The sequence below is a fragment of the Podarcis erhardii genome (assembly GCF_964252035.2).
Source record: "Podarcis erhardii genome assembly, chromosome: 3".
NCBI classification, from domain to species: domain Eukaryota; kingdom Metazoa; phylum Chordata; class Lepidosauria; order Squamata; family Lacertidae; genus Podarcis; species Podarcis erhardii.
In genome coordinates this window covers 124,363,935-124,377,917 of record NC_138507.1, presented here as the reverse complement: position 1 = coordinate 124,377,917, position 13,983 = coordinate 124,363,935, and the positions used below count along the sequence as shown (strand labels likewise).

The following is a 13,983-nucleotide window of genomic DNA, read 5'->3' as shown; positions in this document are numbered from 1 at the left end:
AATTGTGCTCAGAAACATACTGGGAGCCAATGCAGATCTCTCAGGACCGGTGTTATGTGGTCCCGGTGGCCACTACCAGTCCCCAGTGTAATTGCCGCATTCAGGATTAGTTGTAGTCCAAGTAGTAGTAGTCCATTTCATTTCTTTTCACTGAGAGATCGCAAGCACAGTGTGCTGCTGGTCCCGGTCTACAGCTTTGGAGGCAGCAAAGGTAAATTGTGTTGAAAAGAGGTTTACAACAAATTCTGTTAGCTCCCAGACTTGCTTTGTCTCCTGTCTGGCCCATCTTCTTCACACAGCGCAGTGTTAGACTGTGGAACTCTCTCCCACAGGAAGCACTGATGGCCACCAACCTGGATGGCTTCAAAAGATTGGACAAATCCACGCAGGAGGAGTTTTCGATGGCTACTAGTCAGGATGGCCCTGCTCTGCCTCCACAGTCGAGGAAGCAATGCTTCTGGAAACCCCTTTCCTGGAGACAAGAGGAGGGGAGAATGGAGCTCGGGTTCGAATCCTGCTTGCTGGTTTCCCAGAATGGCATCTGGTTGTTGGCCGCTGTGAGAACAGTATGTTGGACGAGATGGCCTGATCCTTGGGCCTGATCCAGCAGGCTCATCTTCTGTTCTTCTGGAACCTCCAGGTCCAGAAGCAGTCTATCTTGGTTCCTAGGTTCTTTGGGGTCTTTGCCGGACCAGATGGGCCACTTCTCCTCCGAAGTCTCTGCTCCCCAGGAGCTTTTGGTCAAAAACTGGCAGTGCAGCTGTGCTTTCCACAGGGAGGGAAGAAAGGGATGAGCGACGCAGGAGGGCTGCTTCGCTCCTGGCCAGAGCTGGGACCAGTGCTGGATTTACATATAGGCTAAACAAGCTATAGCTTAGGGCCCCACTCTCTTGGCCCCCCCCCCCAATTTTTTTAAAGGAATAAGAAAACTGGATGTACATTTCCAAAATGTAAGATAAAACACAAATACAGTGGTACCTCTGGATACGAGTGGGATCCGTTCCAGAGCCCCATTCGCATCCTGAAGTAAAGGTAAGACGCGACCGTGCATCTGTGCGTGCGTGGGTTGCGTTTAGCCGCTTTCGCGCATGCGCATGACGCCATATTGAGCGTCTGCGAATGCGCGAGCGGCAAAACCCGGAAGTAACACGCTCCATTACTTCCAAGTTGCCACAGAGTGTAACCCAAAAATATTCATCCTGAAGCTACTTCAACTTGAGGCTGTATGTAGAATAAAACCTGCATACAGCAACAGTGTTTTGCGTTGTGTAGGCTCCTCTGGTGTAAGTCATGGGCGCCACCTGCTCTCTCAAATATCCCTGGTTTGCTCCTTTCTATATACAGGGTGCCGACATTCTGAATGGACTGCTTGCAGGGCAACATGGGCAAATGGCTTGAGATACCTATGAGGTCCATCAATGACCATCAAGCATCTATTCAACACAAAAAACAGCGACAGTTTGTTGCTGACAGAGGGCAGCTGGACATAGAAAGGGCCCCATTCCCTTCAGGAGCTGAGGGCCACATCAAACCTCAATCCGGCCCTGGGTGGGATCCAAGAGAAGCAGCTGGCGCAGGTCGACCCCAGTTCTGGGCACCACAGTTCAAGAAGGACACGGACAAACTGGAACGGGTCCAGAGGAGGGCAACCAAAATGGTCAAAGGCCTGGAAACGATGCCTTATGAGGAACGGCTAAGGGAGCTGGGCATGTTTAGCCTGGAGAAGAGGAGGTTAAGGGGTGATATGATAGCCATGTTCAAATATATAAAAGGATGTCACACAGAGGAGGGAGAAAGGTTGTTTTCTGCTGCTCCAGAGAAGCGGACACGGAGCAATGGTTCCAAACTACAAGAAAGAAGATTCCACCTAAACATTAGGAAGAACTTCCTGACAGTAAGAGCTGTTTGACAGTGGAATTTGCTGCCAAGGAGTGTGGTGGAGTCTCCTTCTTTGGAGGTCTTTAAGCAGAGGCTTGACAACCATATGTCAGGAGTGCTCTGATGGTGTTTCCTGCTTGGCAGGGGGTTGGACTCGATGGCCCTTGGGGTCTCTTCCAACTCTAGGATTCTATGAATAATTTGGAACCTGCAGGCGCAGCATCTGGGAAGCCGCAGTTAAGCAGCAGAGTCCGCTGTCCCTTTAAGAGCTCCGGGCTTCCGCCCTTCCCAAAGATGGCGCGCCGCGCGACGGAGTGACGCAGGTGACGCGCGCCTCCTCTCGCGCCGGCCGGGCCGGGCGCTGACGTGGGCCGGGAGTCCGCGCATGCCCACTCGGGACCTGAGCGCCGCCGCCGCCGCCGCCGAGAGGGGCTGAGGAGGAGGAGGAGGAGGAGGAGGGCATGAGCTGACCTTTGACCCGCCCGCCATGGCCCCCCGGCGGCCCCCGGAGCTCTACCGGGCCCCCTTCCCGCTCTACGCCCTGCGCGTGCACCGCGGGGCCCGCCTGGCCCTCATCGCGGGCGGCGGAGGCGCGGCCAAGACGGGCATCAAGAACGGGCTGGTGAGGGGGAAGAGGGGGAGCCCTGTCCCGGGAAGGGGGGGGAGAGAGGCGCGAAGGGGTTAATCTTCTTAGCAGTGGCTGAGCTGCCCCCCCCTCCTCTCCCTCCCTTGGCATCCTTGGGTGCCCCCTTGGCCCAAGGGAGAGGAGGGCCAGGAAGACCCCCCCCAGGGCACGGGGAAAGAGGGGAGCCCTGTCCAGGGTGGGGGGGGAGAGGCGCGAAGGGGTTAATCTTCTTAGCAGTGGCTGACCTGCCCCCCCCTCCTCTCCCTCCCTTGGCATCCTTGGGTGCCCCCTTGGCCGAAGGGAGAGGAGGGCCAGGAAGACCCCCCCCAGGGCACGGGGAAAGAGGGGAGCCCTGTCCAGGGTGGGGGGGGAGAGGCGCGAAGGGGTTAATCTTCTTAGCAGTGGCTGAGCTGCCCCCCCTCCTCTCCCTCCCTTGGCATCCTTGGGTGCCCCCTTGGCCCAAGGGAGAGGAGGGCCAGGAAGACCCCCCCCAGGGCACGGGGAAAGAGGGGAGCCCTGTCCAGGGTGGGGGGGGAGAGGCGCGAAGGGGTTAATCTTCTTAGCAGTGGCTGAGCTGCCCCCCCTCCTCTCCCTCCCTTGGCATCCTTGGGTGCCCCCTTGGCCCAAGGGAGAGGAGGGCCAGGAAGACCCCCCCCCAGGGCACGGGGAAAGAGGGGAGCCCTGTCCAGGGTGGGGGGGGAGAAGCACGGAGGGGTTAATCTTCTTAGCAGTGGCTGAGCTGCCCCCCCTCCTCTCCCTCCCTTGGCATCCTTGGGTGCCCCCTTGGCCCAAGGGAGAGGAGGGCCAGGAAGACCCCCCCCAGGGCACGGGGAAAGAGGGGAGCCCTGTCCAGGGTGGGGGGGGAGAGGCGCGAAGGGGTTAATCTTCTTAGCAGTGGCTGAGCTGCCCCCCCTCCTCTCCCTCCCTTGGCATCCTTGGGTGCCCCCTTGGCCCAAGGGAGAGGAGGGCCAGGAAGACCCCCCCCAGGGCACGGGGAAAGAGGGGAGCCCTGTCCAGGGTGGGGGGGGAGAGGCGCGAAGGGGTTAATCTTCTTAGCAGTGGCTGAGCTGCCCCCCCTCCTCTCCCTCCCTTGGCATCCTTGGGTGCCCCCTTGGCCCAAGGGAGAGGAGGGCCAGGAAGACCCCCCCCAGGGCACGGGGAAAGAGGGGAGCCCTGTCCAGGGTGGGGGGGGAGAGGCGCGAAGGGGTTAATCTTCTTAGCAGTGGCTGACCTGCCCCCCCCTCCTCTCCCTCCCTTGGCATCCTTGGGTGCCCCCTTGGCCCAAGGGAGAGGAGGGCCAGGAAGACCCCCCCCAGGGCACGGGGAAAGAGGGGAGCCCTGTCCAGGGTGGGGGGGGAGAGGCGCGAAGGGGTTAATCTTCTTAGCAGTGGCTGACCTGCCCCCCCCTCCTCTCCCTCCCTTGGCATCCTTGGGTGCCCCCTTGGCCCAAGGGAGAGGAGGGCCAGGAAGACCCCCCCCAGGGCACGGGGAAAGAGGGGAGCCCTGTCCAGGGTGGGGGGGGAGAGGCGCGAAGGGGTTAATCTTCTTAGCAGTGGCTGACCTGCCCCCCCCTCCTCTCCCTCCCTTGGCATCCTTGGGTGCCCCCTTGGCCGAAGGGGGAGGAGGGCCAGGAAGACCCCCCCCAGGGCACGGGGAAAGAGGGGAGCCCTGTCCAGGGTGGGGGGGGAGAGGCGCGAAGGGGTTAATCTTCTTAGCAGTGGCTGACCTGCCCCCCCCTCCTCTCCCTCCCTTGGCATCCTTGGGTGCCCCCTTGGCCCAAGGGAGAGGAGGGCCAGGAAGACCCCCCCCAGGGCACGGGGAAAGAGGGGAGCCCTGTCCAGGGTGGGGGGGGAGAGGCGCGAAGGGGTTAATCTTCTTAGCAGTGGCTGACCTGCCCCCCCCTCCTCTCCCTCCCTTGGCATCCTTGGGTGCCCCCTTGGCCCAAGGGAGAGGAGGGCCAGGAAGACCCCCCCCAGGGCACGGGGAAAGAGGGGAGCCCTGTCCAGGGTGGGGGGGGAGAAGCACGGAGGGGTTAATCTTCTTAGCAGTGGCTGACCTGCCCCCCCCTCCTCTCCCTCCCTTGGCACCCTTGGGTGCCCCCTTGGCCGAAGGGGGAGGAGGGCCAGGAAGACCCCCCCCAGGGCACGGGGAAAGAGGGGAGCCCTGTCCAGGGTGGGGGGGGAGAGGCGCGAAGGGGTTAATCTTCTTAGCAGTGGCTGAGCTGCCCCCCCTCCTCTCCCTCCCTTGGCATCCTTGGGTGCCCCCTTGGCCCAAGGGAGAGGAGGGCCAGGAAGACCCCCCCCAGGGCACGGGGAAAGAGGGGAGCCCTGTCCAGGGTGGGGGGGGAGAGGCGCGAAGGGGTTAATCTTCTTAGCAGTGGCTGAGCTGCCCCCCCTCCTCTCCCTCCCTTGGCATCCTTGGGTGCCCCCTTGGCCCAAGGGAGAGGAGGGCCAGGAAGACCCCCCCCCAGGGCACGGGGAAAGAGGGGAGCCCTGTCCAGGGTGGGGGGGGAGAAGCACGGAGGGGTTAATCTTCTTAGCAGTGGCTGACCTGCCCCCCCCTCCTCTCCCTCCCTTGGCATCCTTGGGTGCCCCCTTGGCCCAAGGGAGAGGAGGGCCAGGAAGACCCCCCCCAGGGCACGGGGAAAGAGGGGAGCCCTGTCCAGGGTGGGGGGGGAGAAGCACGAAGGGGTTAATCTTCTTAGCAGTGGCTGACCTGCCCCCCCCTCCTCTCCCTCCCTTGGCATCCTTGGGTGCCCCCTTGGCCCAAGGGAGAGGAGGGCCAGGAAGACCCCCCCCAGGGCACGGGGAAAGAGGGGAGCCCTGTCCAGGGTGGGGGGGGAGAAGCACGGAGGGGTTAATCTTCTTAGCAGTGGCTGACCTGCCCCCCCCTCCTCTCCCTCCCTTGGCACCCTTGGGTGCCCCCTTGGCCGAAGGGGGAGGAGGGCCAGGAAGACCCCCCCCAGGGCACGGGGAAAGAGGGGAGCCCTGTCCAGGGTGGGGGGGGAGAAGCACGAAGGGGTTAATCTTCTTAGCAGTGGCTGACCTGCCCCCCCCTCCTCTCCCTCCCTTGGCATCCTTGGGTGCCCCCTTGGCCCAAGGGAGAGGAGGGCCAGGAAGACCCCCCCCCAGGGCACGGGGAAAGAGGGGAGCCCTGTCCAGGGTGGGGGGGGAGAGGCGCGAAGGGGTTAATCTTCTTAGCAGTGGCTGAGCTGCCCCCCCTCCTCTCCCTCCCTTGGCATCCTTGGGTGCCCCCTTGGCCCAAGGGAGAGGAGGGCCAGGAAGACCCCCCCCAGGGCACGGGGAAAGAGGGGAGCCCTGTCCAGGGTGGGGGGGGAGAGGCGCGAAGGGGTTAATCTTCTTAGCAGTGGCTGACCTGCCCCCCCCTCCTCTCCCTCCCTTGGCACCCTTGGGTGCCCCCTTGGCCGAAGGGGGAGGAGGGCCAGGAAGACCCCCCCCAGGGCACGGGGAAAGAGGGGAGCCCTGTCCAGGGTGGGGGGGGAGAGGCGCGAAGGGGTTAATCTTCTTAGCAGTGGCTGAGCTGCCCCCCCTCCTCTCCCTCCCTTGGCACCCTTGGGTGCCCCCTTGGCCGAAGGGGGAGGAGGGCCAGGAAGACCCCCCCCAGGGCACGGGGAAAGAGGGGAGCCCTGTCCAGGGTGGGGGGGGAGAGGCGCGAAGGGGTTAATCTTCTTAGCAGTGGCTGAGCTGCCCCCCCTCCTCTCCCTCCCTTGGCATCCTTGGGTGCCCCCTTGGCCCAAGGGAGAGGAGGGCCAGGAAGACCCCCCCCAGGGCACGGGGAAAGAGGGGAGCCCTGTCCAGGGTGGGGGGGGAGAAGCACGGAGGGGTTAATCTTCTTAGCAGTGGCTGACCTGCCCCCCCCTCCTCTCCCTCCCTTGGCATCCTTGGGTGCCCCCTTGGCCGAAGGGGGAGGAGGGCCAGGAAGACCCCCCCCAGGGCACGGGGAAAGAGGGGAGCCCTGTCCAGGGTGGGGGGGGAGAAGCACGAAGGGGTTAATCTTCTTAGCAGTGGCTGACCTGCCCCCCCCTCCTCTCCCTCCCTTGGCATCCTTGGGTGCCCCCTTGGCCCAAGGGAGAGGAGGGCCAGGAAGACCCCCCCCAGGGCACGGGGAAAGAGGGGAGCCCTGTCCAGGGTGGGGGGGGAGAAGCACGGAGGGGTTAATCTTCTTAGCAGTGGCTGACCTGCCCCCCCCTCCTCTCCCTCCCTTGGCACCCTTGGGTGCCCCCTTGGCCCAAGGGAGAGGAGGGCCAGGAAGACCCCCCCCAGGGCACGGGGAAAGAGGGGAGCCCTGTCCAGGGGGGGGGGAGAAGCACGAAGGGGTTAATCTTCTTAGCAGTGGCTGACCTGCCCCCCCCTCCTCTCCCTCCCTTGGCATCCTTGGGTGCCCCCTTGGCCCAAGGGAGAGGAGGGCCAGGAAGACCCCCCCCAGGGCACGGGGAAAGAGGGGAGCCCTGTCCAGGGGGGGGGGGAGAAGCACGAAGGGGTTAATCTTCTTAGCAGTGGCTGACCTGCCCCCCCCTCTCCCTCCCTTGGCATCCTTGGGTGCCCCCTTGGCCCAAGGGAGAGGAGGGCCAGGAAGACCCCCCCCCAGGGCACGGGGAAAGAGGGGAGCCCTGTCCAGGGTGGGGGGGGAGAAGCACGGAGGGGTTAATCTTCTTAGCAGTGGCTGACCTGCCCCCCCCTCCTCTCCCTCCCTTGGCATCCTTGGGTGCCCCCTTGGCCCAAGGGAGAGGAGGGCCAGGAAGACCCCCCCCAGGGCACGGGGAAAGAGGGGAGCCCTGTCCAGGGTGGGGGGGGAGAAGCACGGAGGGGTTAATCTTCTTAGCAGTGGCTGACCTGCCCCCCCCTCCTCTCCCTCCCTTGGCATCCTTGGGTGCCCCCTTGGCCCAAGGGAGAGGAGGGCCAGGAAGACCCCCCCCAGGGCACGGGGAAAGAGGGGAGCCCTGTCCAGGGTGGGGGGGGAGAAGCACGAAGGGGTTAATCTTCTTAGCAGTGGCTGACCTGCCCCCCCCTCCTCTCCCTCCCTTGGCATCCTTGGGTGCCCCCTTGGCCCAAGGGAGAGGAGGGCCAGGAAGACCCCCCCAGGGCACGGGGAAAGAGGGGAGCCCTGTCCAGGGGGGGGGGAGAAGCACGAAGGGGTTAATCTTCTTAGCAGTGGCTGACCTGCCCCCCCCTCCTCTCCCTCCCTTGGCATCCTTGGGTGCCCCCTTGGCCCAAGGGAGAGGAGGGCCAGGAAGACCCCCCCCCAGTGCCTGGGGAAAGAGGGAGAGCCCTGTCCGGGGGGGGGGAGAAGCATGAAGGGGTTAATCTTCTTAGCAATGGCTGAGCTGCCCCCCCTCCCTTGGCATCCTTGGGTGCCCCCTTGGCCGAAGGGGGAGGAGGGCCTGGAAGACCCCCCCCCCAGGGCACGGGGAAAGAGGGAGAGCCCTGTGCCGGGGGGGGGGGAGAGGCACGAAGGGGTTAATCTTCTTAGCAATGGCTGAGCTGCCCCCCTCTCCTCTCCCTCCCTTGGCATCCTTGGGTGCCCCCTTGGCCGAAGGGGGAGGAGGGCCTGGAAGACCCCCCCCCAGTGCCTGGGGAAAGAGGGAGAGCCCTGTCCCGGGGGGGGGGAGGGGGAGAAGCACGAAGGGGTTAATCTTCTTAGCAATGGCTGACCTGCCCCCCCCTCTCCTTTCTCTCTCCCCCCCCCCACAGCATTTCCTGCAGCTGGACTGGCGAGGGGGGGAGCTGTGCGCCTCGCTGCTCCATGCCCACGACACGGAGACGCGCGCCACCATGACCATGGCGCTGGCCGGGGACCTCATTGCGGCCGGACAGGACGCCTCCTGCCACATCCTCAGCTTCCGCCTGCAGAAGCCCGGCGGGAAGAAAGCGGAGGCGGGGGCCGAAGGGGCTGCCGACAAAGCAGGTGGGGGCCGGCCCCCTGGAGAGAGGGGCAGAGGGGGATCCGCTGGTGGGGCTGGTAGAGTTGGAAGGGATCCCCAAGGGACATCTAGTCCAAGCGCCTGCCATGCAGGAATCGCAGCTCAAGGATCCCGTTTGGTCTCTGTTTATAAACCTCCAAGGAAGCAGAATTGATTCCAGGGGAATCCCTTCTTACCGTCAGAAAGTTATTTTCTAATATTTCACCGGAATCTCCTTTCTGGAGCAGCAGAACGCCAGCTTGCGGCCTCCTCCCTTGCAATCTTGCTCCGTCTTCCCCGAGGGAAGGGGCATGGTGGGCAGAGTTGGCCACAGCCCTCGATCTCTTCCGTTGCGCCCCCAGGTGCTGGCGACAAGGGTCCCCGGAGGCGCAAGGCCCCCGCCCCCAGCGGGTCGGGCAGCAATGGTGGCATGCGCAGCGAGACGAGCCAGGTGGCCGTGGAGACCCTGCACTGCGTCCAGACCGACACCAGCCCAGACGCCCTGCAGAAGGCCGTCTGCTTCAACCACGACCACACTCTCCTGGCCACGGGGGGCGTGGACGGCTTCTTGCGCGTCTGGGAGGTAAGGGGAGGGCGCCTGAAGCTGGGGGGGGGCAGCCTGAATGGGTGTTGTGATGGTGGGGAAAAAGGGGTGCTCTGGTGCCAGTGGTGCCAAATATCTCCTTTTGTCTGCAGTTCCCCAGCATGAAGAAATCTCTGGAGTTCCAGGCCCACAACGGGGAGATTGAGGACATAGCGCTGAGCCCAGACAACAAGGTGAGGGGGTGCTGGTCTGGTTCCTGGGGGTCTGTTAGGGGGCACCACAGGAGGACCCGAGGCCCCCGTGCTGGTGGTCCTTGGAAGAGTCACTAGCTTGCAAAGGGAAGAGGCGCCTTCACTGTCTGGGTTCAGGGACCAGGAATTTGTTGAGCAGGAGGAGGGAGATGGGCGATGCCAAGGCAGGTGCCCTAGGGGTGCCCATGGGGTCAGGGGGGTCAGGGGGTTGTTCCTCTTGTGACTGTGCAGAGGGGTCTCCAGCATATTACTTCCTGGAGCAAGGGAGGGGGGCTCCAGAGACCCCCAGAAAGGCAAGTTGAGCAATGGATTTGACCAGTTCATGGAGAAAAGGCCTGTTGCTGGGAACCCCAGGAGGGGGGAGAGCTCATGCGCTCAGATCCTGCCCGCTGGGTTCCTATGGGGACTTCCAATCGGCCACTGAGAGACCAGGATGCAGGACGAAATCTAGCAGCCAGGCTCCTCGTGTGTCAAGGAAATGGAAGTGCGTTTTTTATTTTGGCTGGGGAGGGCTTTGCATCCTTGTCTCTCCTCGCCTCTCAGCCCAGGGGCTCAAAGCAAACGGCCCCTTTTAAAAAGTGGGGCAGGCGATGGGTCTGCGCTGCACAGCCAGGCCCAGGGAGCACAATGAAGGCATGGTTCTGAGCCCACGTGGTCCCCTCTGCCTTTGAGTCACTAGGCCTTTTCCAGCCCTTCCTTGAGGCCATTGGGCTTCTTGCAAAATGCTCCGCCTGGGGCAGCGCACTGTGAATAGGGGCCAAAGTCCCTGCTTGTGGAAAGGAAGCTCTCAGTTCTAATCCAGACCTTCCAAGTCTCCCAAGGCTGGGTGCAGAAGGGGGGAAAGGCAGGGAGCAGCCGTCGATTTGCCTTCCTGCTTCCTCCAGCAAGGAAAGTGATGGACTCCGGAGGGCCTCCCTCCCCTGAGCAAAGGCCGGTGGGCTTCTTGACGAGGGCTGGGGGTTGTTGCGGGAGGGGTGGTGGTGTTCCTGGGGTCCCTCGTCCTCCCTAAGCCCCGCCCTCCCGCCCCTCCACAGGTGGTGACCGTGGGCCGGGACTTCCAGTGCTGCGTCTGGCAGCGGGACCAGATGGTGACGGGGCTGCACTGGAACGAGAACCTCCCGGGCATCCCGGAAAAGGCTTACCGCTACCAGGCCTGCAGGTAACGGGCTGGGCAGGGGGGCAGGCGGGGCCCCTGCGTGGGCTGTCCGTCCCCTGACGCCTCCTCCCCCTTCTGGCGCAGGTTCGGGACGGTGGAGGACCAGGCTCAGGCGCTGCGTCTGTACACAGTGCAGATCCCCCACAAGCGGGAGCGGCGCCCGCCCCCCTGCTACATCACCAAGTGGGACGGGCACAGCTTCCTGCCGCTGCTCACCAGGCCCTGCGGCAACGAGGTCGTCTCCTGTCTGTCCGTCAGGTAGGCCCACCTCTCTCGCTTTCCTCCTTTCGGAAGTGCAGGGGTCGTCCCGGCACTTAGGGGCTCCACTCCCCTCATCCCTGACCATTGGCCTTGCTGGCCGTTGGGGGTTGGAATCTGACGGTGTCGGAAGAGGGGCCGGTCCGCGTGGTCGGCTGCTGGAGCAAGACTGATACTGAATCTCCCCACTGCCTGCAAACCGCACCCCCTTGGGTTCAGCCCTTTCTCCTTTAATCCCAGGCGGATGCTGTAGTTGAGATTCCTGCCTTGCTGGGTTGGGCTAAATAATAATAATAATATAATAATAATAATGATTTATTATTAATACCCTACCCATCTGGCTGGGTCCCCCCAGCCACTCTGGGCGGCTTCCAACAAAACACTAATATACAATAACCTATTAAACATTAAAAGCTTCCCTAAACAGGGCTGCCTTTAGATATCTTCTAAAACCACAGCTAAAGGGTCCCTGAGGGCTGGTCCTCTGACCTCTGTGTAAACACCTCCAATGAGGGGTTTTTCATGCGCTCTGGGGGTGAGATGTGTCTGGCCTTGAAAGGGCTCTCCGTATATGCGCTAAAGAACTTTTGACATACTTGCCGATTGCTGTTAGGCAAACACAGAAGCGCAGCCCAAGAAGCCGTTGCGCAATGTCGGCTGGCGGGCCTGGCGTCAGAGCCCTTGCGACACCGCAAGCACCCACAACCCACGTTTGCTGTAGGTTAAAGGGAGTTTATTTTATCTGCCTCCAGATCACACAAAGAGCACCTGTCTGAAAATGCAGGACAATTTGCCTTGCACGATCTGCTCCCCATTGAGGTCCAGCTTGTTTTTGCATTTGCAGTGACTTTGTCTCCCCCTGACGTAAGATTTCTGAAGATGTGCCAATGCTCCCGCTCTCCTGTTTTTGTTACGTGTTTTATGCCGCCTTTATATTTCCCGTGCAATTTTGGGGTGGGGGTCCCCCACAAACCTGCCTGCCTTGTTCTGAAGCTGACGGCTGTCTGTCTGTGCTTGCAGTGACACGGGCACATTCCTGGGGCTGGGCACCGTCACGGGCTCCGTGGCCATCTTCGTGGCCTTCTCCTTGCAGGTAGGCAACTTCCCGCTCCTTTCCAGGCGGCTCCTGGCCTCGTGGGCAGCCTGACACTGCTAGCCCAAGGGCAAGAGAGGGCAGCAAAGGCCCTGGGCAGGTCCTGGGGCTGGAGCACAGAGAGGGCTGGAGTCGAGCTGGGAGGGATCCACCTTGTAGTGCTGGTGTCAGAAAAGAAAAGTCCCCCTGGGCAGGGCTGGGGCTGAGCCTGAGGACAGGCACGCTGCAGGCATGGCCAGCTGCTTCCCTCTAAGGGCTGGGGGCCTAAATGGCATCGGGGAACAAGTGCGGATCCTGAGAGCCCCATCGCTGTTCCACCTCCCCACTCCCTCTCTGGAAGACCTTTATGCGAGGCCTAGGACCCTTGTACCTGGGGGACCGCCTCTCCCGATATGCCAGAAGGTGGACCTTAAGGTCCATAAATAGCAACACCCTAGAGGTCCCAGGCCTCAAGGAAGCCAGATTAGCCTCAACCAGAGCTAGGGCCTTTTCAACACTGGCCCCGGCCTGGTGGAACGCTCTGTCTCATGAGATCAGGGCCATGCGGGGTCTGCTTTCTTTCCACAGGGCCTGTAAGACAGAGTTGTTCCAGCTGGCCTTTGGCTTGGAATCAATTTGATTCCAGTTTCTGGAAACTAATGGAAAGTAGCTCTCGCACTCGGATCCTCTCATGTGTTTCCCTCTGGGGAATATGGTTGGCGACAGTGAGGACAGGATGTGGGGCGTGAGGGGCCCCTGGCCTGACCCGGCTGGCTCTTCTTCTCTCCCGCAGAGGCTGTACTACGTGCGAGAGGCGCACGGCATTGTGGTGACGGCGTTGGCTTTCCTGCCGGACACCCCTGACCTGCTCCAGGACAACGAGGCGGCCCTGCTCAGCGTGGCCGTGGACAGCCGCTGCCGCCTGCACCGCATCCCTTGCCGACGTAGGTCAGGGGTGGGGAGGCAGTGCTGGGGCCCCTGCCCTGCCAGCAGGGGGGCTTGGGGGACCCCTCCCCTGCTTTGCTCAGTTGTCTCCCCTCTCTCCTCGCAGGGAGCTTCCCCGTGTGGCTGATGCTGCTCTTGTGCGCTGGACTCATCGTGGCCTCGGTCCTGCTGCTCCAGCTGGCCTTCCCCGGCTTCCTCTAGGCCTCGGCTCTGCCCTTCCTGCGTGGGGGGCGCCCACCCCTTCCTCATCCCACAGACTGCAGAAGGCCCCTGGGGTCCGGGGCGAAGGCTGCCCCCTCAGAGCCTCTGGACAGGTGTGCTTGGCTGAGCCGGGGGGCAGAACCCCCACAGATGAAGTCTTGGGGTGGGGCATGAACTCTCCTCGTCCGCCCGTCCCCCCTGCTGGTGACTACGGGGTGGGGCAGCCCCACTCCTCCGTTCTGGACTGCCATGTTGAAACATTCCAGCCTTGGCTGCGTTGGGCAAGCGAGGCTCCTCCCAGCCCCCGACGGGGGTCTTGCAAGTTGCCATTAAACAAGAGGATGGAGCAAGAGCTCTGCTCCTTGCCTGCCTCGTCTGTCCCCTCCTGGCTGGGGCGGGGCTGGAGCACCCCGCAGGTGCGCGAGGGGCTGTTTTGTGCCAGGACTGGGAGCAGTGGAGGTGGTCTGCCACGTGGGACCCCTTCCCCATGTTGGAAGCCTGGCAGCCCCCACTTGGCCTTGTGCCCATGGGTGTCGGGGCACGAGGAAGAGGGGAGCTTGTGCCTTTGGTGGGTACATGGGCTTTTTAGGGGTTGCATGTGCCATCAAGCTGCGGAAATGCTGATCAGAGCTCAGATTCTTGCCTTGCAGCAGGTTGGACTTAGATGACCCACGACTTATGCGATGACCCAACTAAGCCACTAAAAATTCCCCTAAGCTGTAATCTGACCTCCTTCCTCTTGCTCAACTCCGGTATCTGTTTTCCCTCTGTGTAACTCTAAACCCCTCCCTTCCTGCGGCTGAGACGATCCTTTGCTCCTCCGCCATGTGCAAAGCCTGTCAGGAATCTCTCAGCTGCTGCTGGCTTCCTCCAGCTTCCCAGGAAGCTCACATTTCCGCAGGTCAGCTGTGAGGATCCTGCTACCGACGCCATTGGCTCCCAGTTGCTGCGTCCTGAAATTATGCCGGCCCTTTATTTCCCCAGCAATGAAGTTGTATTACGAACGGCCTTTGCATGCCACCCTCTGCCCTCATTGAAGTGCAAGCAAGGCTTACCTGGTTCAGCGGCAGCCCAGGTGTGCTCTGAGCTGCCTGCCCATCACCCCTTGAGGGAGTGAACCAGGAAATCAGAGG

The 13,983-nt window shown here is 62.4% G+C and overlaps 1 protein-coding gene across 1 annotated transcript; it reads left to right on the top strand.

Annotated features, from left to right (window-relative positions):
- Nucleotides 1-2,307: 2,307 nt before the first annotated feature.
- PREB (prolactin regulatory element binding) lies at nucleotides 2,308-13,202 on the top strand. The gene is made up of 9 exons (XM_081854882.1): nucleotides 2,308-2,500; nucleotides 8,215-8,428; nucleotides 8,786-9,006; nucleotides 9,120-9,200; nucleotides 10,253-10,377; nucleotides 10,459-10,632; nucleotides 11,653-11,725; nucleotides 12,498-12,648; nucleotides 12,756-13,202. The coding sequence occupies exons 1-9, from the start codon at nucleotides 2,366-2,368 to the stop codon at nucleotides 12,848-12,850; spliced, it is 1,269 nt and encodes a 422-aa protein (XP_081711008.1). The 5' UTR covers nucleotides 2,308-2,365; the 3' UTR covers nucleotides 12,851-13,202.
- Nucleotides 13,203-13,983: the final 781 nt, after the last annotated feature.

Excerpts from the sequence above, each read along its gene's own strand:
- PREB (XM_081854882.1), top strand. The coding sequence starts at position 2,366 with ATGGCCCCCCGGCGGCCCCCGGAGCTCTACCGGGCCCCCTTCCCGCTC. Across the intron at positions 9,007-9,119 it reads GCTTCTTGCGCGTCTGGGAG|TTCCCCAGCATGAAGAAATC; the intron begins GTAAGGGGAGGG and ends TTTTGTCTGCAG. Across the intron at positions 9,201-10,252 it reads CGCTGAGCCCAGACAACAAG|GTGGTGACCGTGGGCCGGGA; the intron begins GTGAGGGGGTGC and ends GCCCCTCCACAG.